At 39.5% G+C, this 26,603-nt stretch overlaps 1 protein-coding gene across 1 annotated transcript; it reads right to left on the bottom strand.

Moving 5' to 3' along the window:
• Mal2 (mal, T cell differentiation protein 2) lies at positions 1–25,644 on the bottom strand. The gene is made up of 4 exons (XM_046464885.2): positions 25,444–25,644; positions 12,087–12,257; positions 5,031–5,192; positions 1–2,237 (listed from the first exon to the last, which is right to left on the bottom strand). The coding sequence occupies exons 1-4, from the start codon at positions 25,573–25,575 to the stop codon at positions 2,166–2,168; spliced, it is 537 nt and encodes a 178-aa protein (XP_046320841.1). The 5' UTR covers positions 25,576–25,644; the 3' UTR covers positions 1–2,165.
• Positions 25,645–26,603: the final 959 nt, after the last annotated feature.

Raw genomic sequence — 26,603 nt, 5'->3', positions numbered from 1 at the left:
TTATCAAATGAATACTTTATTAGAGTCATAACACTTATAAAATAAATTTCTTTTCATAGTGGAGTTACCAGATTTTAAGACCAACCAACACTTTCTCATTTTCACAGCTACGTAAAGAAATTCTTAAATGCCATAATTTTTGTTCAAGTGCTTTATCAGTTAATTCACAAATCCAGAATGCGATTAATCTACAAATCTAAGTATTCACAGTTAGGCGTTTTAGATTTGGTTCTTAAAGATCTAGAAGCAGTCCATTTACAAAAGTGCCACCAACACATTTTAATGAAATCATTTAATTTAATGCCACCAAGCATAGCCTGTTATACCTTAGGGGAAAAAAAATAAAATCTCACCACTAAATTCTAGCAGACTACCTTCAAATGATTCCAAGGAGAATATACAATATATCTTTATGGCACGTTTATGACTTTGTAATATATAATTCATAATACAGGTTTAGGTGTGTGGTATGGACCTAGAAAAATCAAGGAAGTTAGATATTATAGAAATGATACGAGCATAAAGTCATAAGACTGATTTTCTCAAGCTATATATTGAAACATCTCTTTTATCTTTATGATTTTATCACAAACCAAGCTCTAACAAGGCTCTTTTTACTATGGGAGTATCAGATAAATAGTGTTTGATCACTGGGCCTTGATCATGCTACTCATTCATGTTTGTTCCATGTTCCATGAAATCCAATTGCCTAATGCGTACATGGCACTCCTAGTGGGCGATTCAGCCAGAATACAGAGGGCTAAAACAATAAAGCAATCCCAAAGCCCTCTGTTCCCAAAGTTGACCTTCTTAGGGCAACAGACATACTTTGCATGGAGAGCATGGTGGGAGCCATGGTCTAACCCCAAGTCCCATTCAAGCCATTTTGGTATGTTTCCATGACCACTGTAAAAGATTAATTTTTTATATCAATTTTTTTCATTTTTTGTGCTATTGTTTTCAACTGATTTTGTCTGTCACCAATGCAAAAACAACACAGATATCTGGGCTCTTAACAAAACACGAAATCTACAACTTTATGCTATATTTAATATTCTATTCAAAAAGTAATGCAAAATAATTAGAAGTAAAAAGTTAAGTCTTCAGAAAGCTCTATTTGAAAAAGCTTCACATATATAAATATTTTTATATTCATGCACCTGGCAAACAACTGTGATCTGAAGCATAAATAAACCAAAGTAAGACATAAGTAGGTGAATACCAGTTCCAGCTGTCACTAATGGTCTCTGGGGATCCTGTTTGAAGAACACTTGGGAGAGAGTTTTGCTCAGCTGTGAGATCATTAGTTAGATTAAGCAAGTAAGGTTCACTTCACAAATTACTTTTCCCTATACCCAAGACTCTGTTAGAATTAGCTTGAGAAGCTACATGTCCTTCCAAGGGTAAGTATTTGACCATTAACAAAAGGCAGTGTGATTATTTTATAATGAGACTAAATGTCATGTGGCTTGTCTAACTAGGTTTATAAACCTTCATGATCAATTCAGTAAAATACAGAACACATAACTAAGGTTTTTCACCAGAGGTTGACAAACCATAGCCTGTGGGCCAAATGTAGCCTATCCCCTGTTTTTGTCAACAAAGCTTTATTGGGACACAGCCACATTCATTCACTGACATGCTGACAATGGCTGCTATCATGCTGCAAAGGCAGAACTAAATAGTCTTGATGGAGACAGACTGTATGATGCATGAAGCCTAAATATGGACCATCTAGTTCTTTGTAGAAAAAGTGTCCAATTTTTCTTTTACATTAAAAGATGGAATTCAGTTGGGAAGCCTTTTTGAAATGTGTAAATTTTAGGGAGTATTATAAATCTATTAATATTAAGGTTCAGGTGACTGAGCAAACAAAAGGGATGCTACTTTTTCATGATTGATCTCTGTATATTTTAGGAACATTATGGGAATTTTAATTGTAAAGAGGTATAAAATGAAAGGCTATTTCTCCACTTAATATCATAATAAAATTAAAATTCCACCCAGGAAATAAACCAAAACTTGCGCTTAAGATTCTCTCTATTTACTAAACAGATTATATTTGGAATGTAGTTACATCTGGACAACACAGCATACAAATTGATCAGACATATTACAGAATAGACAAATGAAACTAACACACGACTATTACTTTCCAAGGAGTGTTACGGTCGCCATCTTCGTAAAGCCAGACACAAACTGCAACCATAACATGCTGTTGTCATAAAGGCAAAAACCTAAGGAGAAAGAAAAGAAAACTAATATCAGGTTCATAACTGACTTTAAGAATATGCATTCCTAAGGGGCAATGACTTGAAGACTGACTGACTTACCTGAATATACTTCAGCATTTATTAAATAGTTTATAATAATCTTTTTGGTGACTTGCCATTGTTTTAACCTTAACACCCTTACCCCTTCTTTTAAACATTCTAGCCCCTAGTGCTTTTCTCATGAGTAGACAGCCTTATGTTGGACATTTGCTCACTACTGGGTTCACTTATATTTGGGGTGGGGGTTACTTCTTAAGTATTTATAAAACCCCAGGCATTGTATTAAAAAATTCAATATGAGTTATCTATTCATATAGTGATTCATAGCCAACAAAGACACTAAGTATCAAAACCTGGGGATACATGGAATGCTTTCTATTTACAACTCAATGAAGAGAACCCAGGATCACTGAGCTGGCTATCTTATGTGGGAAACAGTCCTCAGGCACCAGATGTACCTCCTCTGAATCCTTAGGGGTCAGTGAGGATTTCGTCAGCACCAACCACGTGTACCTCACTGCATTCAGGGCATAAAGACACACAGTGGATCTTGTCTTCAGCTTTTGGGGATTATGATCCCTAGAAAACTGTAGGACAAAGCAGTTCAGTATGATAATATACTATGATTTTGTGCTGGGATTCTTAGCCAGGAAACTACAGCTCTGGGAAGGAATAGCAGATTCACCTATAGAACATTTTCACAATTCAACTACCATTCCACTATTCTCCCACCTTCCTTCTGTTATTTTTCTCATAAATTTCTAATCTCCACATAATCCTCTGAATGAGAACGATTGATTTCAATATCTATTACTAACGAAAAGGAATCATTAGGTACATATACTGAAAGAAAAAGAAAAGCATGCAGTAAAATGCCACAGTGAACGACTGATACATGTCAGTGCTATACACACTCCGGAACTAGAGATTTACTTAGGAGTGTGAGGATGAAATGCGACTTTAGGTAGAACTTGAAGCATGCGTTGGGTTTACTAAGGCAGCTTCTCTTAGGCAGAGAGAAAAGTGAAGGAAAGCTGGCAAAGTAACAGAAAAGACCGAGCCAGAGCAAAATTACACTTCGGAGAGCTCTGAAAACACGGCCCGCCCATAGGGCAAGGGTATGCCCTAGTGACATTAGCTCCTCTTCACCTATTTGAGATCCTACTATTCATGTCAAAGTCAGAGCTTAGGGATGCTATCGACAGACCAAAATGGGGCTACCCCAATGATCCTAGAGAAGGTAGTGAGGTCCAGCTGACACCATGGAAAGGGAGGGACTGGAAATAAGAAACACGTAAGGAAAATCCAGTGGAGCTGAGAACTAACAGAAAGGAATAATGTCAACTCCTGGTCCCTGAACTTCACTTTGTGAAATTGTTAAAAACTGATGTTTTTCCAACCATGAGCTTTGGATTACAGGGACTCCAAAGATTTCATTCTGCCCTCAGGGATGATGAAGTGGGTAGAGGTGACTTTATGGAAACAGAGCAGGGGTTACATTCAAGGCCCGCTTCCCCCACCTTCAAAGTTTTAAGACTTTATTAAGTAAAATGTTTTTAATTTTTAAAAAAGAAAATATTAAAATCATCCACCCAAATTGTCTCCCTTTCAAATCTAGAACCATGACTTTTCCTGTTGTAATCCCACTTTTAGTGTAATTCATTGTAGGCACTTAATGAATTTTTGAAACTCCTAACAGATTTGAAAATTATCATAGTTTTTGAAATCATCTGTCCTCTACCCCTCAAAACTCAGACTTTAGATCTGTGCTGTTCAACCTGGATAGCCACTGGCCATAGGTGGCTATTTAAATTTGAATTTACTAAAATTAAGTCACATTAAAAATTCAGTTAGTCCTTCTAGCTAATTTAATTGCTCTATAACCACATGTGGCTAGTGGACACCATATTGGATAGCACATATATAAAAAGCTACTATTACTCCAGAAAGTTCTATCATAAAGTGCGATTCCAAGCAAAAACAACTACATGGTGTGTACGGGGTTATTTACAGGCTTTCTGGGTGAAACAGTAAAATACTAGGGTCATTAAATTTGCTATATAATCTGTTCAATATCAAGGCATTTCAGGAAATAATTTCCACTTGTGACAGTCTAAAAAAATTATCTATAGAAACAAAAACATATCATTTCTTCAAATTCCCTATATGAACACAAAATGACAAATTCATACTAGGAATTAAAGAGGATAAAAATTTTAAAGAGTTCCCTACAGAACACGTTTCCCCTGGTCATTGTCCACTGTAATGGCTTCCTTGCCTTCCCTGCTCACCTGCACTCTCTTCAATGGCAGGAAATGCAACTTATTCATCCTGACCCCAACCCTAGCAAATTACCTGCTACATGACAGGTCCATGGTAAGTTATTTTCAATTAAAAACATTACAGAATACTAAAGAGCAAAGCCAGGAACAAATCTCCCTTATCATGTCTGAAAATTAAAACAAGTGGACAACACAATTGATTCTTCCTACAAAGCAGACTGTGCTGTACAAGGTCCAGCAGTACTGACTCACTGTCCTTCTACATGAACGTCAAGCTCGGTGTGCTTCAGTTTAATCATCTACAACACTGGGGGGATAGCAGCATATTGTTTGTAGGGTCCTTGTTCAGCTAAGCAGCTATTATAGGTTTAATGTTTACGGCTATTATTAAAGAGACTTTTGTTGCCTGAGGAATTTCTTGGAGACCTGGAGAGTGGAGGCTGGTGCCGGTAGACTGTACTCATTGAACACTTACTGTGGCCGCTACGTTGATGTTATACTGGTTATCATTCAGGAGCGGCTGCACGCCATAGGTTATGGTTGAGTTGCAGTGCAGATCATGCAGGGAGGTGGCTGCTGCCTCCAGCAAGAAGGCTCCAAAGTAGAAGACAAACACTGTAAAGTGGTAGGCAAAATCCTGAAAGAGGAGGGGAAAGACATCTTCAATTAAAAGAAGAACTTTTTCTATTCCTTATTTCAAGTGATGAAGTTTAAGTTCAGAAAGATCAGAATAACTAATCAAGTAATCTTAACTATGTTTACTGTTTGTTTCGGATGCTTTTAGCAATGTCAGGCTATTAGACTCCAAATGAAAATTGATGGACCCATTTTATTTGATATAGTGGCAAATATTCTGATATATGAAATTTTAAAATAAAATATATTGTTTTAATTTGGATTAAGATATATAAGGATCAATATTAATTATCATAAAAGGAATAACATGCTGTCTTTAAGTTCAAGTAAAATACCAGTAAATTACATTATTTTTATTATAGCTCTATATTTTCATAATTACTTTATTTTTGAGCAATTATTTTTATCATTAGGTCATTATCCCATGTACTGAAAGGTACAGCAGACTTATTAAATCATTGAATTCAGAGAATTCACATACTATATGATATGTATTAATATATTCCTTTCAAAACTATATATCTCATACTCTACAAAAAGTAGAGAAATATTAGGTCATTTTGTTGCTAGAATTAATGTGTAGTATAACTCTTAAAATTTACATTGTCTTACCCGAATTAATATATACCACCAATAACTGCTCTTTACTTTTAATAGTACTCGTATATAACATATTTCATATGCATTATTAGTCCTTTTAAATAGTATTTATTATATACATTTTACAAAAGAATTTCTTTTTTCACCCCAAATGACTATCTCAAAACCATACAAAACTTTTGGAGGGTAAAGTTCAATCCCACAAAGGTTATTTTTTCTTTTCATTTTTAAAATAGTAATTTAGTTGAAAAATTGAAATTGTTTATTCTGTGCAACATGTTTTAAAACATGCATACGTTATGTGGAATAGCTACTTAACATATGCATTACCTCACATACATACCATCCTCTTTTTTTTTTTTTAGTGAAAACATTTAAAATTGATTCAGCAATTTTCAAGAAAACATTGTCATTAACCACAGTCACCATGTTCTACAATAGATCTCTTAAACTTATCCCTCCTCATTAAAATTTTGTATTCTATGGCCAACATCTCCCAACCTCTCCTCCCCTACTGCCTCTGATTACCCACAATTTTACTTTCTTTCTCTGAGTTCAACATTTTTAGATCCAACATATTAGTGAGATGGTGTGGTATCTGTCTTTTGGTGTTTGGCTTCTTTCACTGAACATGTTCTCCATGTTCAGCCATGTTGTTGCAAATTACAGGATTTCCTTCCTTCTTTTTAAAAGCTGAATAGTATTCCATTGTGTATGTACACCACATTTTCTTTACCATTCCTTGGCCTTTGTAAATAATGCTGCAATGAACGTGGGAGTGCAAATATCTCTTTAAGGAACTGATTTCACTTCCTTTGGATATACACCTAGTAGTGGGAACGCTGGATCATATGGGAGATCTATTTTTAAGTCTTTCAGAAACCCGTTTACTGTTTTCTATTAATACTGTACTAATCTACATTTCTACCAACCACATTATGAGGGTTCAAAGTTCATTTTGTTTTCTATCAAACTGTTCCTATTAGTGATAAAGCAGTCTCACAAAATGGATTATTGCCCTGGTTCTTTAAAACATGTCCATGAAGCAAATAACACTGTTCACTGGAATTGTTCTTACACATTGAGAAGAATCGGCTTGGACAAACTAATCAGGGGTGAGAATTACAAAGACACCATGTTAAAGCTATTTTCTATTAAACAACTCCCACTTAATTGACTCACTAATACCTTCGAAAGATATAAGGAAAATGTTATATACTGGCCACATATCAACTGTAAAGGAGAGAGGTTCAAATTTGTGTGGTTATTAAACAAATGTTCATTGATGAAGGTCAAAATTCAAATTTCAAGGTTACTACTTTTAGGGATTCAATGTGAGCTAGATATTCATTAGTAACAAAAACTGAGAAAGTATGTTTGAGATCAGTAGGCGTTTACTTAACAGGGTAAGGATCTTCATTTCTGGATCCTTAGAAATGGTCTCTTTTATCTTAAAAGGGAAAGATAAAATGTGGTGACGCAGCTGGCAACTTCGTGTGATCTAATCCATGCCTGTTTCACTACCTCCTACCTCTTTGAACATTGGCCACCTTGGCCTGATTTGGCTCCTAGGAAACACTCTACACCTTGAGCTTCAGTGGACCTGAGATGTGCCAGGGGGCTTGAGCCAAGGCCACATTCTTCCTGGGCAGCTCCCAACTAATCACAGCACAGGGGGGACATTGGTGCCTGGTCATTGGTGCCCAGCACAAGATCTAAGAGGGTGGGCTGTGCTCTGCAGCTTCTCTCTTATTTGGCCAAGACTATATCATAAACTGAAACTCTACCCTCCCTTCCTTCCTCTCCTTCCTTCTTTCCTTTCCTCCTCTTCCCCTTCTCCCTTTCCCTCCCTCCTTCCCTCTGTTCCTTCCTCTCTTCCTTTCCCCCTCAAAAACAAAAATGCACAAAGGAACAAAAAGTTTCTCATGCACTTCTAAATCCATCGGAGTCTGCTCTCCAGTGGGCCTGAGATGACACATATGCTTTTCCTTCTTGGCCCTTACATAATTTTAACTAATGTATGAATTATATAAGTCATTCCTTTACTGCCATTGTCTGATACAGCAAACTTTTCGAGAACCACCCACAGGCCTACTACACCACCGTATTTCTAGGCTTGGTATCAGAAAATACTCCAGGCCATCCTGGGTCATCTAATTCCAATCCCTTTCACGTGTGGGACATGTGCAAGAAGGTCTTCTGCAAGGTTCACACATTGTTTTGGACCACCCAGGTCATGGATGGTAAGCCTGAGGTTCTCAAATATCAGCAAGCATCAGAATCATCTGTAGAGCTTGTTGAAACACAACTGAGTGGGCTCTACCCCTAGAGTTTCTGACTTGGCAGGTCTGGGTAGAACCTGAGGATGTGATTTCAAGCAAGTTTCCAGCTGCTGCTGATGCTCTGGTCAGGGCCTACTGTTTGTGTGCCCTCATTAGTAGATGACCCTAGTCCCTCTCTGAGTTTCCTTCTCATGGCCTCCTCTCTGCCAATCTTCTCAGTGCTCACACACCCTAAACACAGCCCTCTTATCATCACGTTTGTCTTAGACAACCTGAGCTTTAAACACAGCTTGGATCCTTTCAGCAACAAGTGGCTCTCTCCAACATTCCTATCTTCAGCCCATGCTTGGTGCTTCTGTCCAGGGTCAAACCTTCACTAACTAGTTGATAAAATAAAAACAGCAGCATCATATATTGGGGAATCCTGGTTACAGAAGAGCAGCATGAAAAGGAACAGCAGCCACTGCGAACTTAAGTTTCTCACCTGCACAAATGAAGACAGTGATACTTGCTATCTATAAAGAGCTATCCTAAAAGTCAAATAAGTAAATGGATGTGGGGCAGAAAACTGGCTCAGGACATTTAAGTTGTTAAATCACAATGTTTATAATATATTGGAAATTGATCAAATGTGTACCAGTTATACTTAGAAGGAATATTGGGAAGCATGTTTAACTATACAGGATTTTTAAACAATTCCTTTAAATTTTCTAAAATAAGAACATCACCTCCCTAAGAAAAGGGGGATATAAATATGGAGTTTCTTCTTTAAAGTAAGGCTAACAATGGTATTAACACCTCTCCACCAAACAAAAATAAAAACAAGAACCCAACAAACTGTTTCAAAACAAAATCTTCTCTTCCCTGGATTAGAATAGGGCAAGTTTTTAGACTTTAATATATGTTATTACATATTGTACTTTCATGTCAACAATTATGCTAAGGTTAGAAAGCTTGAGAAAAATACTGAACATATCTAGTACTATGAATACGAATTTAATTGTATGATCAATAAGAAGGAATATGGTAGACAGTGTCATATAACAAACACTGATAGGAAGTCAATTATTTATTAAAATGCAAGTTATACAGTTAGAATTAAAATATTATCACAAGAGAAAATAATTATATTTTGAGCAATTAATCTTTAACATTTCCAGAATGTAGCAATTAAAAATTGTTACCATCTGGTGCTGACTGCATGATAAGTATGGCTCAAAAATTTTCCTGGCTGAGTGTGTACAAGATGTAATAAGAAACCTTCCAAAAGCCAGCAATGTGATAAAAAATGAATGAGAAAGAAGAAAAATGCCTAAGAGGAAAACAAACAAGGAGTGACCTCAACTTGTGAGGCAACTGCTCTGTATGGAGCCACATCTACATCCCTTTTTAATTTTATTTTGAGTCAGGGTCTCACTAAATTGCTGAGGCTGGCCTGGAACTTGCCATCCTCCTCAGTCTCCTGGGTATCTAAGATTATAGATATGGTCCACCACACCTATCAAAAGGAACCCTGTTTCCAAAAATGAAAGCATTTAATCAACTCTCAGGGGGCAGGAGTTAGCTCCTTGAAAAGCATGTCTACCATGTGACAAGCCCTAAACCACGACATCTACTATACTATGTGGTGTGTGTTGCTATTGTAAGTCGAACATCCCTAACTTGAAAATCTGACATCTGAAATACTCCAAAATCTGAAACATTTTGAGCAGTAAACATTTCAATATACAAATACTCCAAAATTCAAACGACCCCAAAATCTGAAATATTTTTGGTCCCAAGCCTTTTGGATAAAAGATCCTCAACCTGTTCAATTTTCTGCTTCAGTAAGAGTGGACTATTCCAACTAAAAAAAACAGGATAAACTTGGCAGGCGTCCTATGGCACAAACTGATAGATCTTTCCAATTTCAATTGTCACTTTCATATAGTGGTTTTCTTAATATAACAAAAACTCTTACATCTTATTTTCTGAACATCAGATATAATGCTACATACAAATGGGCAGAAAATATAAGTTTAGGAAAAATAAAAAGTTACCAAATGCATGATTGTACTCAATGCCAAAGATAAGACTTCATACAAGCAAAAGGAAAATGACTAAAGAGATATATATCTAATAAGGCCAGGAATGATACTTTCAAGATATTTAACCATTATTAAGTTATGTTCATCAACCAATTAGAAAGACAATTAGGCAGAATGCTGGCCACTGCAGGTTCCTATAGACACTGGGCAATTAGGGAATCCAGAAAGGTCCAGGGAAGTGTCAGAGTGGTGGGTGGAGCATTTGGGCAGAGGCAAATGGGTTGGGAGAGTGACTATTAATAGTACCAACAGCACTACAGAAGAAGAAACTGGCCTAATATCTATGAGTGTGATACTTAAAGAACCCGGTGGCCCTTACCAAAATTGGAGATTGATTCATTCTTATACTTATTATGGAAAAACCAGGTGTTTACAAAGAGAAGAATAAGCTTCTATCTGCAATCTGATTGGGACTTTAGATCTTTATCTCATGACTAACAGAAATATTTTCTCATTAATAATGAGAAATTAGGGCAAAAATGTAGAAATAGATTACATTAGCAATTTAATGGAAATGGAAGGACTTTCAAAATTCCAAACTGTAAGCCTCAGTGTGTTTAAGGAATTAGAATTATTGACTGCTTGCTGTAACCCAGACAGAAGGAAACACTATGTAATTCATTACTTCCATTATTCTTTAAAAGCCTCCGGTCAGACAGGTATTATTATGACCACTTTAGAAAAAGAAATTAAAATTTAGAGATGTTAACTATTTTGCCCATGGTTACACAGCTATTAAGCAAACCAGACCCAAGCTCAAAGGCTGTGAAGGACTGCAATCCTTGCACCCACTAAGCTGGGCCACTTGCCCTTCTTGCCCCTGGGATGAATAGGCAGTCACATTCACCATGTGAATGCATGTGAAAAATGCATGTGAAAACATTTGGTTCTCAAATGTATCTGTTCAATTGTTTAATAATTGTAATAAAATTCATTTGTTGCATGAAATGAAACCCTGTTTCATTTATGAGTCATAAAGGAGCTGCTGAAACAAGCAGAGTACATACAGCTCTCCTCATGCTCTATAAATTAAACATGGGATATTTTCCTATAACATCTGTCCTAGAGCTGCTGAGCAAAACGTTATTATACTTGGAAGGAACATATATAAAGCCTGATTGAAGGTCTGATTGTAAGTTTTAAAACTTAAAAAAGTGTGATCGAAATTTCCTGGGGCTCTACATGAATTTCATGATAGCTCTGGCACCATGGATTGAAATCAGGCTGCACTGGGTCTTCCTAAAAATAAGTCCCAGAGAATGAGTGACACAATCATGAAAACATCTCTGACACAGGAGAACAAAGTAATTTGGTACAACTTAATGGTGTCATGATTTTAAAAACTGTGATTGTAAACTTTTTTTATACCTTACTAATTCTTGTACTATAAGTTATCTACAGATGGCAAAATATGCAGGAAAATATGCATAGGCTATATGCAAATATTGTGCCATTTTATATAAAGAACTTGAACATCCATAGATTTTAGTATCCTGATGGTGGGCCTGCAACCAATCCCCCTAGAATACTGAGGGACCACTGTATATATTGAAATATATGAAACAGAAATCAATGGAAAATTTCAAGAAACATGTGAAAACGTTTGGTTCTCAAATGCATCTGTTCAATTGTTCAATAATTATAATGAAACTCATTTGTTGCATGAAATGAAACCCTGTTTCATTTATGAGCCATAAAGGAGAAATGGAATGATTTCTTAGCTCCACTAAATGGGAATTTCACAAATGGGACTCTGCTGTCCATCAAGGCAAGCATAGGCACCTTAGCAGCACCCATGGCCTGAACCCATTCTCTCCTAAAGATGGTAACAAACAGAAGATAGACTCAAGGCATTTCCAAACAGAATGAGATATTGATCAGTCTCTTACATTTTCTTGCAATAGATATAAAATAGAAACTCCTTACCAGGAAGTTCCAGTTGGCATCAATTTGAGTGACCATGCCAGAGAGGAACACACCCAGGAAGAGAAGAGAAAAGAAAAAAGCTGTCACGGACACAAACATGACCCATCCTTGTAGCAGAGGTAGAGGAACATTGGAGGAGGCCACCAAAATCCAGACGAGACCCCCGAGCAGCTGAAAGAAAAAAAAGATGAAAGAATGTAATGGATTTGCTTAAAAAAATACCTTTTAAACAACAAAATTCAATCTGCTTTTTATCAATGTCACTTTTCTCCTTTCTCCAGAACCATGCACACATTCCTACCTCTCTGCTCATCATTTCTCTATCATGAAAGGTGCCTGGGGTGAAACTAGTCCTTCTACCTGGAGGTCAGATCCAACTCCACACCTGTTTCTCTGTTGGGCTTTCTCCTTTGCCCAGGAACATGCACAGCATTTTCTCTTCATCTAAAAACGTATTCCTCTGATCCCACTGCCTCTCTAACTACTACCCCGTGGGCAGACTCTCATGTCCAGAAAACATTTTACAAATTGCTTGGTCTCCACTTCTTCTCCTTGTAGCTACTCTTCAAATCATGATAAACTGCCTTCTGCTCTCACCAATTCTTAGAGAGTTTACGAATAAAGAACTATAACTTTCTAATTTTTCACATCCATTGTCACATCCAGGTCTTTCTCATGATCTATTTGTATATTTGATATTATTGCCTACATAGAGAATAATAGTTGCAGCTGTTGTACATGATAATAAGCAATAAAACTACCATTATTTATTATCTACAATGTGCTGGACATTGGAATAAGTACTTTACATTGATCAAATCGTCAATATAGACCTGTGGCATGTCAGGCACTGTGCTAGAGGCCAGGAATAAAATGGCAGAGAAGCTACATTTGGTTTCTGTCATCACAGAACTCTCAGCCTACTATAGGAAAGGGATAACTGAGCAAGTGATTACAATGCTATTTAGTAAATGTCACAACTGGGTAAATACTGGGTAGGATAGGTCCACATAACAAGGGCTCTAGATTTAGATTTGGAAACCAGGAAACACTTTCTAGAAGCACTAATCCCAAGAACAGGGCTGAGGGTGAAGCAGAGGGAAGGTACGGTATTCCAGCAGATCTTGAGATGATGGGGTGAGAGCTGCCAGAGTGGGGTTCAGGTGAAGAACAGGGCTCAGCATGGCAGAAGCAATCTCTACCATACCACGTGAGAACCGTAGCTGAAGACTTAGCAGAAGGGGCCTGAAAGTCAGGCCAAGAAGCTAGGCAGGCCAAAGGCAGGCCACAATCAAGCAGGAAACAGTATGTTTGAGATTTGCATTTAGAATTTTCTCTGGCTGGAGCATGAGAACAGGCTGGAGAGGAAAGGATGCAGGGCTGGAGGACCACACAGGAGACTGATAACAACAGTGTGCAAACCAGAACCAGGGCACTGATGACCAAGAGATGTGCAGGGATTAGAGAGAGATGTAGAAGTAGCCTGATGATAGTGATGGGTCAAATATGGGACATGACTAGAAAAAAACAGATAAGGAAAATACCTAGATTTCTCGCTTGTCCAAGTAGGACTGAGTGAGAGAATACAGGAGAGGAAACAGTGGGAGTGAAGGCGATGAACTCCAAGACCACCAGGCTCCACTCCAGCACTAAAATAAGAAAGGGCACGTCCTGTCCTGTGCACAGCATCCCAGGCTTTGGTGACCTTTTTCATCCTTGTCTAATGCCACAAAGCCCTTCAAATTTTGTATTATAGGAAAAAGAAAAAAACCCAAGGCTTTTTCACATCTAAGTAGCCTGCCACTTGCTGGACCAGAATGCCATTCCCTCCAGCACATATCTGAGAAACTGCCACTCATAGCTGACCTTGAGCCCATCATCTGAAGTCTTTCCTGAGTTCCAGCTCTTGCTAGGTTGCTCCTCCCTCCCCTTGGGCACTCTCCCTCTGGGGGGATTGTCACACCATTGAGATGCTGTACTTGAGTTCCCCTCGCTTGCACTCCATCTGCACTGACAGAGCTTATGGGCAGATTATGCTGCTTTACATGTTAGGCCTTTCCTGACCATTAGTCAGGTACCATGCTACACTTAACAACACAAAAACTTCAGCCATACAACTGACCTGAGGTTGCCTCAGGCAGGTGGGAATCTCTCTTTCCTTTTCCATACAGAATGCTCTCAAATATTTACTTAGTGAACAAACACACTAGTGTCTATATGAGAACAGTTTGAGCTCCAATATTAAAAAATAATAACCATCTTTATCTTAAGTATGTAGATAACATCCAAACTGAACAAGAATTAAAATTAAAAAAAAATAAATTTTGATTTAAGTTTTAAAAGAGGCCCATTCAGTAATTTATTATTGCTTGAGAAAACATTTTTGAAAATTATTAATAATAAATTATAATTAAAGCACCAGTTTAATAAATTTGTACTTTTAGTAATAGTATACCTCAAGTCCTACTTTCAATGGAAAAATCAACAATCAATCCAGAATATTTTGTAAAATAAATCTAAATAAGATGACATTATTGCATATTAAAATTTTAGCTATCCTCTTCTCATTGATTATGAAAGGAATAAACTTGTTCCTGGTTAAAAAAAAATTTCTACACTTTTATGCAATTTAATATATATTTAAAGGCAACAAGAATGTCTTTAATGGGTCAATCTTTCTTTTTATCCTAGATTTTCCTTTTTGGTAGTCTTTTCTTATGCTCTCACTACATTATTTTAAATTCGATTTTAGAAATGCACATAATTACTAAATATCTTAATAGATATTTCAAGACTCATTTACTAAGAAACTATGTGGTAGCCTAACAGATGATAAAGAACAACTGGCTACTGCAGACTAACTACATAAGCACAATCTTATGATTCAGGGATTGTGATAAATTCACATTTATAAATAATCCTTGGCAATTAACACAACACTTAATAAATGTGGACTAGACCCCCAAAAGGTAGCCCCAAACCTACTGATAGGCACTGGAGAACAACATTCAAGGGGGGAAAGAAGGCAAGGCTCTTGCTCCAGAAGTCCTAAATAAGGGAGAAATAGACACCATTTAATCTGATGCAGGAGCAGATTGTGGTGAGTGCTATAAAAAGAGCTCAGCACAGTGAGCTCCGCAAGACAGGAGGAGGCTGGGAGGAAATGCAACAGGAAGACTCGGGAAAGGGAGGCAGGACAGCAGGAGTCAGCCCTCAAGACAGACCTGGGCTTGGACAGGGAGGACCTGATGTACACAGTCTGGATTAATTGTCCTATTGTCCTCAAAAATCACAGCTCTTCCCACAACTCAAAGGCTTGGAAAGGAAACAGTGCTTACATGGAAAGTGACCCAATTTGCTTCTCATCTGTGGTATGTGTGCTGCATGGAAAGAGGAGAGAGAAGAAACACGTCAACATCCCTCCCTTTCTCTCATGTAATCACATGCATCACCCCTAAGTCAGAGAGTCTACAAAGTCTAGGTGCAAGTCCTGCTCACAGGCTAGCATCAAACAACAGAGGACAGGCAGAGAATGTAGCTAAGTGCACCATGGAGAGCCTTCTTCCTTTCAGGAGCCTCAAGAAGCTTGGATGGGTCACTACGGCTTTGACACAATTACTTCTTCCCTATTTCATAATTTCCTTTTGACAAAAGTGAACTTTCCTCCCAAGCTTCCCAATCTGGCCCCAACATTGCAAAGTGAGCTTTCATGAATACTTCTGCTTTTCAGCATATTTGCTTCATTGAATTCTGGGCTTCAGTAAGCTCAGAGTATTCACCAGATAGAGTACACTCATCAGTGTCTCCATTTAGGAGAGATGATTCTGAACGGAGAAGCCTTGTTTCCAAAGGCAAAAAGCAGAGCACCAAATGGTTAAAATCTGAGGGAGAAGAGTTGATAAAGTATCATAGCAACTGCAGAGTGTGCACAGCATGAAGAAAGGTATTTGGAATGCCATGATTCACCCACGTTGTTCTCATCTTGGATCCAACTCCACATTCTCACCTTTAGCCTACACTGCCTTCTATTGCTCTCTAGTGTCCTAAAAAGTGAGACAGTCATGCACAAAGCTGCCAAATGCTTTAAGGAACCGAATCGGCCTCAGGACTCTGGACCTCAAGTAGAGTAGCTCTGATAAGGCAGGTACTCTAATTTCATGTGATGCAAAGTTAAAACCCTCCTAGCAGTAGGTGTCAGTCTTCCCCTGTACCTGGTTACCCCTTATTTTCTTAGCTCCAATTTTGGTGCACCTGGTACACACAAGTACTCAGATACATTCTGAGTTGCAATCATTACACTGCTGCCCGCTCCTAAAGCAACTGATCTTCTTTGTGGTTTAATATATATTTGTCACTTTATTGGGCCTTGGCAAACCAGAAGGGTATGACTTAGCTTAATCCCTCCCATAAGAAAACCAGTGAAACCTTCATCTACTGACACACTAAGCTGAACCCTCTGAGTTGGAACTAGAAACTATGAACTGTTAAAAATGCCCAGCCCCCAGGAACACATGGTACTGGGCAGGAAGCAACTCTTAACCATACTGGATGCCTGAATTACTGACTTCTCAACTCGTCTCCTACTTGGAAGACCTGCCTAGGCTCCCAAAGGATTCCTTTTGCAAAAACCCTTTTTCTTTTCCAATGCCACTAATTTCCTAATAATCTGCTTTTATACACAAACACTGACAGCTAATAATTTTCAAACTAATTTAGTACCTCTACATATACCCTTTATTATTATACTAAATAAACAGGCTAATTTCTACTCTGACCTATTTTCAGCTAATGTTTGGAATGATGATAGACAAAGGTAAGTGAATCTGAAGGTATAAGAGACTAGTAAGAACACCTCTAAGGAAAAATACTTCATTGTTTAGAATTTTTTGTAGAGAACATAAGCTCCTCTAATTCTCTTATTATCTACACATTAGACATTTTATCATTCCATTGTAGGGAGAATGAACTGTCAGCAAGCTTAGAGGAAGAAAAGAAAAAGAAACCTCCAGACTGTCTCCCAGTCTGGTTTCTGGAGTTTACACAGGAGGGTGAAGCTAACGATGATAACAGAAATATTAGCTAACATTTACTGAGCTCTTATGTTCCAAACACCATTCTAAGGGTTTTATTTCTATCAACTTAATTCTCAAAACCCTGAAACATAATATTATTATTCCCACTTTACAGATAAGGTAACTGAGGTACATAGCTATTAATAACTTCCTCTAAATTATACAATTCATAATGTCAGACCCGGGATTTGAACCCAGTAACTGGTTTCCAGAGCTTAAGCTTTTGACATTATTCCCTTGGTCTCTCCCATGGTTTAGTGTTCATTTTAGAGAAGGGTTTCTATTCATTCCCCCAATGATTCCATGACCACAAAAAACTAGGTAGAGAAGTGCACTGGCATTTTTTTCTGATGACACAGTCCACAACTTCCATCAGAATCACAAAGGGGTTTGTGGCCCCCTAAAACCTCAGAATACCTTATCTACTTATTAAACCCTCCTGTTTTAGTGGATGCTTGCTTACTGGGTACTCACTCATGAAACATGGTTATAGAAGTTTTTAATATAGTCAGAAACTTATCATCTAGAAAAAAGGTTGTCTACAATTAGCTCCATTTTACTCCCTATTTGTATTGTGACAGGTATTCTTTTTTAAAGCTGGAAACACATTTCAGTCAACAGATACAAAATAATAATTGGTAGAAAACTTCACAAGGCAGGCCACAAAAGCGTAAACTCATTCACAATGTAGCTGCAGCCCAGGAGTAACAACACTGGAGAATAATTCTGCCTCCCTCCCCAAGCCTACCTTCTCTCCAGTAGTGCCCCATTTTCTACCATCTTTGCTTTGTACTCCAGCCTCTGCCCCTCATCCCATTCTCTGTACACAGAACTGGTCTTATTTGACCAAGCTTCTCTCTAGCATGTACCCACCAAGAGTTTTTCTGTATAACTAAACTGCATCACCAAGTACTCCAGAAAGACTTCCCTGCTGGATGCCATCCTTTGGTGCTTCCGTGGCTACTGATGCATGTATCCTCCTTAGCACTCGCAACAACTAGATTGAAATCATGGCCCCACATGTCTTTTGCCCACTGGGCTGTGAGATCAGGTTTGGTGACATTGCCTTAAACAGCTCTGAAAGCTCGGAACCCAGGACAGTGCTTTCTACATATGGCATTCAGTTACATCCTCCTTGACATGAATGGAAACCATTCAGTGTGTGTAAGAAATGGTTCCAAAAGAAAATTCTCCAGAAGTGCAGCCTGGGATACTGGGAACACACAGCTGTCCAGAGCCCAGCCCACTTTATACCAAAGTTATGAGTGTCAAATAGGATGACTATGAAAGGACTTGACCCTCTTATAAACAATAGATCATGTAAGAAATTCAGGTCAAACTGTAGTCAGCTGGATATAATATAAGTGTTTAAAAACAGGCAAGAAGTCTAGTAAAGCAGGATCATGCACTTCTCAATTTTCAAGTGGTTATTGGCAACCACCACCACCTGCCACAGATCTTAGGCAACTGGGGTGAAAAGTTCTGGAAATGCAGCATCTCTTTCAAGTCTACTTTATGATACTCATTTTCAATCTTCCTTGGGCCCCCAATATTCCCAGTTAACCCACTGTTATTGCAATTGCCATGATGTAATAGTAGGAACTTTTGATGCAGATAGGTCTGAAGTTCTGCCACCTGCCCTCCTGACACCCTCCTGTAACCATGTGACTCCATCCAGACTGGTCTGGGATGGGGACCAGTCCAAATTAGAGGTAGTAGTCAGAAAGGTTTGTTTTGTTTTGTTTTAATTAAAAAAAGTAAAGATGAATTCCAGGAAGCAACAACAACAAAAAGACATATAGAGAACAGGCCTATGAACAAAATAGACTAATTGAAAAATACCTTTTGCTTTTTAGGTTTACATTAGAAATACATTTGAGACACCTATTACGTGTTTTACCTTCTTCTTCCCCATTTGACCCAAACTTCTATTCCAGTTACTTAAATAGGTGCTAACCTTAAATTAACCCATATTACAGAGAAGAAATATGTTCTGCCCCCTATATATTCTTTTCATAATTTCCTTTGATTTTCAAAATCCTCTTTTCATGTTCATAACTAGTTATCATGTAGTGTTCCTGTATGCCACCACCCTGATGTTGGCAAGAACCGGACAAATCACTGCCCCTTTTCTTTTTACCTTCTTCCTGCTGAATGCTATTATATGCTATTATACCAAAGTTATGAGTGTCATATAGGATGACTATGAAAAGACTTGTCCCTCTTATATACGATAGATCATGTAAGAAATTCAGGTCAAACTGTAGCTAGCTGAGGAGAACTACTGTATTTTGAGTTGGGCAAGACTTAAAGAGCCTAATCAGGCCACAGCTGTATTTCTCCACTCTAGCCTTCTTCCATAATACCCTCATACACTATTCAGTGTGTACCACAGAACAACTGCATAATATTTTTTTTTACAGCACATGCATGATACTGTGCACATCAACCTGTTCCTGTCCTTTGTCACTATATGGTCCTTTCTATTCAGCTGTATCAATGCCAAGTCCACAGCTCTTCTATCAGGTACCTTTCAACTGGGCTATACAAAACAAATCTCCTTTCCCTGACCTTATCCTATGTAGGTCAAGGTCAATCATTTCAGCAACTTGGTTTAAAGTTTTCCAAATTTCAACTCTTCATATTTTCATAGGGCTATGGGTCAGGGCAAACAATTGCTGATGATAACCTGTGGAAAAGGCATTTGCTTATTTTCTCTTATGAAAATGTAAAGGCTCTCATCACACAGATGGAGATATTTTAACATGCAAGCAAAGGAAGAATTTTACTTATAGGATTAAAACCCATTTAGAAAGGCAGACATGAACACAGACAGTCCCTCTTGACCACAGTAAACGTGCAACACCCCTTTCCAATTAAAATTTATTATCTGGCCAAGAAACGAAAACTCTACACATCAAAATATTTATGTATTAGGTTATAGTTAAAGATTTTGGTTGAAAATAACCTGAGATCCCTTGTATAGATTTATCTGCATGATGGTACCTGCCTCTTGGACAGTTCCTCCCCTTCACCATCATCCTTTAAGATTCACTTGTTTTCTGGCATTATTCCTCTCAGTTACATCTTCTAATTTGATTTAGTATCATTTAGGAGCATGTCCATCATTACATACATGGTTGGCCCCCTAAATCTCAGATCTCTCTCTTCTCCAGCATTCTTTTGTTGGACCTTTTCCAGGTTCTCAGCACCATCTATCCAAAGTATAATAATAGGCCCCCTCATTGATCTTCCTGCCTTCAATCTCTGTGTTTTACAATCAAACTTCACTAAAAATGACTAAGACACAAGTCTGACTAAGTTCATCCCTGTCCTTCAGCAGCTCCCCATCACAGAATAAGTTCAATGCCTTGGCCTCCTACTCCTCAGCAAAATTCAACCTGAACCCTGCTTGCAGTTTTTCCTTCTGTTTCTGCCACCTTCAAAACAGCCATGTTAAACTAACAATTGCTAGAACTCCATGCGTTGTCTTTCTGTGTCTCAGGTTTTCATATATGCCCTTCTTTCCACCTAGAGTTCTCTTCCCCACTTTTTCTGTCTATTGAAGTGCCGATCATCATTTAAGACTAAACTCAAATTCACCATTAAAGTTGGCTGTCCCAGCCTCTCCAGTAGCCACATTGTCTACCCTGCTCCTCTGTAATATTTTCAAAAGCCTATTTTTTATTTATTTTTTGGTATTGGGGATTGAACCCGGGAGTGCTTAACCACTGAAACACATCCCCAGCTCTCTTTTTTAAAATTTTATTTTACATTTTATTTAGAGACAGGGTCTCACTGAGTTGCTCAGGATCTTGTTAAATTGCTGAGGCTGGCTTTGTACTTGTGATTTTCCTGCCTCAGCCTCCTGAGCTGCTGGGATTACAGGTGTATACCACCACACCCAGTTTCATAAACCTATTTAATACTTCATATATACCAATGTAATTCTTTCTTGTCTTTATATTCCACCAAACAATAATCTTTCTTTTTTTTTTTTTTTTTTTGGTACCAGCAATTGAACCCAGGGATGCTTAACCACTGAGACACATCCCTAGCCCCGCCCTTTTTTTTCTTTTTCTTTTTTAAATTTTGAAACAGGGTCTGGCTACATTGCTTAGGGCCTGGCTACATTGCTTAGGGCCTCACTAAAGCTGCTGAGGCTGGCTTTGAACTTGCAATCCTTCTGCCTCAGCCTCCTGAGCCACTGGGATTATAGGCATGAGCCACCAAGCCAGACTGACAATAATCTTTTTAAGGGCAAGAATTATATTATGTATTCTAACTCCAGGGCATAAAGGAAGGCCTGAAGGTCTATTCTTAATTATGTTATTATGTTAAATAAATAAAAATCACTGGCATCAAACACTGCTGTTAAGCATGTGGAAAAACAGTCCTACAGTCTCTCTCATCGAGAGATGTGAATGAATAACTTGGGGAATGTAGACAGTTTCCTGAACAATGAAACTACAAAATAAACTGAATAGTGACTTCTATTCTTTTTCATGATTAATACTCTTATGTTCAATCTTTCTAGTGCATTTTGCAAGACAGTCTCATTGAGAACAGGAACTCTAAATATTTTCTTCAGTTCAATAGCAAAGCTGCTCCAATGTACTTTTCTTACAGGCCTGTCTGGAAATGTTTTAGGATAGTCCACATCCAACATGGATCTCTTTCTTCCCCAAGTGGAAGCTATTTTCCTGCATATCCTTTCAACTAGCTTACCAGGGCTTGAAGGCCCTAACATTTTTATTCCCCTAAGAATGTCTTGCATACATTAGGTACTCAGCAAACACCTGATGAATGATTTAGAGAACATTCCTTGAAGAAACACTGAGAAATTTTGAAAATGATAACTTTTAAAGGTGATGTTTTCTATCCTAAACTAAAAGGCTTGGCTTTGCAATATTAACTTAGTAGTAAACTCCGCGGCACACATGCATTGGTTAAGTATAGCTGAAGCCAAAAATCAAATGGCTGGTGATTTAGTTATCCAGAAGTGGAACATACCTGTTTCAAAAAAACCACACTATGCATATGACGGTGAAATATTTTTCATCTTTGAAACCAGCATTATAAATTGCTTTAGCTGGTTCTGGCAAGCTGGCACTATTTATCTTTTGTATTATCTTTCCAACAAATGGCTTATACCTGAAAGATGTGAATGAAATATAATAAAGGGGATTGGGATTGAATACTTTGAGCAAAGTTAACTGGAGAATTTGACAATGGAACTGCAATATCACGGTATCATTAGCTTAGAACCCTATTGACAGTCTAGTCCATCTTCACAGGATAGAGTTTTCACATGTTAAGATTCAGAGGGCAACCAGACATAAATGAAGAAACCCTGGGGGAAAATGGACCTGAATGGGAGGTCAAAATTAATAAGGAGTTTGGAGATACCCAGAAACATTGGCAGATACTAAAATAATTGGTCCCTCAATGGAGATCACCTACTATTAGTAGAGTATCTGAGGAATTCGCATATTTAATTTCCAGTGAGAGGAATGTTTAAAGAGGAGCCATGGGAGACTGATTAGGGAGTCAGAAAGGAATCAGGAAAGTAGAAAGTATGGAGAAAGTTGGGAACAAAGGTGCTTCGAAATTGGTTACTTAGTTCCCATCTGTGCATCCCTGAAGGCGGCATTCTACACAGAGGGGTATAATGCAGCCTTGATCTCTGTGTCCTTGAGATACATAATCCAACAACTTAAGTACTCCAGAAGGATGAGAGCCAAGAAGGAGCAACAAGTTTGGCTCCAATGTGGTCTCTTGTTTCTCTAAGGTCACTAGTTTCATTGGAACATTTTGATCCTTTTTTATTGGAGGAGGGTGGAGGGAAGCAAAATGCAAGTAAAACAGGTACTAGAGACTTAAGATTTAAACTTATAAAGATGTTTGGGCATGAAATGTGAAAAGCACATTAAAATGGCTTTTGGAAGTGATGCTGTTCTATCTAAGTAAGAAGCCAGAGGAAATGAATAAGAGCAATGGACCAGATACTTCTTTGAGTCTGGGATCCTTCTTAGGATGGGGAGCAATGGAAATTCAGGCAAGTGAAGAATCTGAATTTTCAAGAAAAGAGTTGTCTTCTTTTAAAATTTTTTTTCATAATACCTTTATTCTATTTATTTATTTTTTATGTGATGCTGAGGTTAAACCCAGGCCTCACACATGCTAGGCAGTGCTCTACAACTGAGCCACAATCCTAGCCCTACAACTGTCTTCTTTATAGAGCCTAGAGGAAGCCTCCATCAGTGGTTCCCAGTTATGACTGGGTATTAGAATCTCCAGGGAAACTTAAAAAAAAAAAAAAAGAAAAGAAAAAAGAAAAGAACTGATCCTGGGTGCTCCTCCAGAGATTCTGATTTAATTAGTCTGGGCTGGCAACCTTAAAAGCCACCAAGTTATTAAGTACAGCAAGAATTGAGAACTAACCACTGGGTTAGATAAAAAGAAAGATATGGGGTAGAGGAAGGGAAATTGAATAAGTCACCTTCCACACCCTCTTCCCACAATTAGACAGTGTTTCTGACAGTGTCACATGACCGTAGATTGTTTTTGAGGTGATATTTGCCTTGATAGCACATGGATAAGCTTTTTCCCCCCTATATACATACATTTACATATACATATATATGTATCTCTCTATGTACATATGCAACTGTATAAAGCTATTAGATAAATATCCGAAACACATAACCAGAATATCAAATTTGAGGTTCCATTCATATTATTGCTTAGGACAAGGTTAACTTCTAATTGAAATTTAGAAAGCGAGTATATTTACATGAACATTCTGTAAATTCCAGTATGGGTAGAATGTGGATATGGCGGAAACTTCTAAAAGAGTTAGGCAAACACCTGGGGTTTGAAGAACCTGGAACTTAAGTAGCCCAGAGTCTATGAAATCTTTCTTTCCAGATCTTGCTGTTCTAAAGTGTCTCCCTCTCACAGCTGTGCAGCTGATCCAATGCCAAACTCTTCCTGTTCTTCTCACATGGATGCCTGTGCCTCATCCCGAGCATTTGGATGCTTCTGAACTCCCTACAAATTCAAACTCACACTAGCCTCTTCCAGTCACTACATGATTATTGATGGCATTGCCTGTAACTCACTAGTGTCTCTTCCTTCAGATTAAAATCTGAGCTAAATTTAACTTAGAGTGGCTTAGCATAATAAGGCAGAAAACCAATGCTTACAAGGTGTTCCAGCCCCCCAGGCACAAAAGTGAAACCGAAGTGTCCCAAATCCTGGTTATGCAAACTCAAAAGAGGATGGGGGAAGATATGAAAACCCCAAACTGAGCAAACAAAATCAGCATTCAGGAAAGGCACTGGGATCATTTCACTATTTATTTGCCATTCTCAGGGCATGATGCAACCTTGGTTGCCCAATTCATATTTGCACATTACCCTCTTGTCCACAACGAGCTTCAAAACCTTCCAACTCCATAAAATTCCTTTTAATAAGTTCAAGCGAGGGACCCAAGAAGGTTGATGGCACCAAAGGCTAGGTGATCCCACCTTTACTTAGGCCCAACGAAGTGTGTTGACCAAGGTTTGGAATTTCGTAGGTACCCTAGTAAGGGAGAAGGTGCAGAGGCAGGCAGAGAAGTACTTGCCAGCCACGCTTCCACCACTCCTTTTCCATTCTCACGCCCACTTGATTAGAAACTGCCAACTGCATCGTACATACCTCACCTTTCTCCCTGCCCTACCTCCTGCGCCCTGTTCCTTTCCCCAATCCAAAGGGCACTAATAATGGCAAGGGTGAGTGGGGTCAAAACATGCCCAGCTCTAAAGCCTCCCTCCTCCTCTTCCTGGTGCCTCCTGCCCCCGCTTTCCACCTCCTGGCAGCCTCTGGGTCACCCAGTATTCAGCACACCTTTGCACCACCCAACAAAATGGCAGGTTAGCAACAGGCGAGGCCAAATGCGCCGCCTCTGGCCAAACCCTGAGTCTCCGAAGGCGCCTCCAAGCCCAAACACCTCTCTCTTTCCCAAAGTCCCCAATCCTCTGCCCCACCGGGCTGCCTGCTCGCTCTCTAAGGCCCTTTCCGTCGCCGGCGGGCGAGCAGGTGCCAGTGTAACAGGTGCCGGCCAAGAGGGCTCAGGCGGCTGCGCCTAGCCTGCAGAGGTCCCCCAAGAGGGGCGCAGGAAAAGCCACATCGAAGGGCAGGAGGCCGAGGGCAGAGGGAGTCAGCGTGGGTGGGCGACAAGGATGCCGCTCTCGGTCCTGGCTTCCCGGGAGCCACCCTCGCCAGGCTGCCCCACTTACAATCTCCAGGCAGACGAAGGCGCCCGAGTAGGTCCGCAGGATGTCGGGGCCGGCGGGCAGGGTGACCCGGGGCGCTGGGAAAGACACGGCAGGGTTCGGGGGCGGCGGGACTGGCGCTCCGCCGGCCGACATGCTGCCGCTGCCGCTGCTACGTCTCCGCGCGCCGCCGCCGCCGCCGCCTCCCTCCTCCGCCTCCCGGGCTCCCGCCGCCGCCGCCGCCGCCGCCGCTCAGGTCGGCGGGGTCCGGGCGTGCCGCGCGGGAGGGGCGTGGCTGCGTGGCCCTCCGGCCCGGCGAGACCCCGCCCCGTCACGTGGGCTCAGGTGAGCGCACCACAGCCCTGGGTGCCCACTCGGGTCACGTGCGCAGGTGCGGCCGCTGCTCGGCGCGCCTCGCTGCCCAGCTACTCTTGTCCCCTCCCTCTCGGGCCAGCGCCCAGGGCTCCCAGCAGCCTCTCAAGGGCGGGCTGTTCAGCCCTGTCCTGCTCTTTATTTTGCCTGCTACCCTCTTTATAGTTTCCACCTGTTTTCTCCACCTGTCTGCCCGCTTCCTGGGGGTCTTGTCCCACTTTCCTCACTTCGTCATATAAAGACAGGTTTTGTGGCTGTGATTCAGACAAGTACACTCTAGGTCTCCAGAATGGGGTATATTTTAAATGGACCTCTAGACGGATTTTAAAAACGCCCCTCGGACAACCTGGAGCTTTGGAGTCAAATGACTCTGCTCTAACACTAATGGCTGGCAGTGGATTCCCAGCAGGGGCTGCAAGGAGTGCCACGGTTTGCTCTTTTGTGAAACAGGGATGCGGGTATTTACCTGGAATCATGCGCGGATTAGATGATATAGCAAGAAAAGAGTAGCGCATTACCGGTGATTAAAGGGTGGCTAACATCATGAGCCATTTTTCTGATTTGTAACACATCACTACTGTATTGCAAAAGTTATATTTTGCACTCAGAACTTTAATTATTGATTTGACCTGTCAGAAACTTGATGCCTTTGCGTTTTCCAAACGTAAAACCTAAAAGGTAGTTTTTAAAGGATTCTAGAAGTTATTTGATCCTGTCCTTCAAATTATCCCCATTTTATCCTTGGTTTCAATGTCAACACTTTTGTAGGTGAAATGGGAGATTAACTTGCTCAAAGATCAACTGAAGATAAG

The sequence above is a fragment of the Marmota monax genome, unplaced genomic scaffold, assembly GCF_021218885.2.
Source record: "Marmota monax isolate L192 unplaced genomic scaffold, Marmota_monax_Labrador192_F-V1.1 WCK01_AAM20220418_F8-fsc00003, whole genome shotgun sequence".
NCBI classification, from domain to species: Eukaryota; Metazoa; Chordata; class Mammalia; order Rodentia; family Sciuridae; genus Marmota; species Marmota monax.
This window is presented reverse-complemented; position numbering and strand designations above follow the sequence as displayed.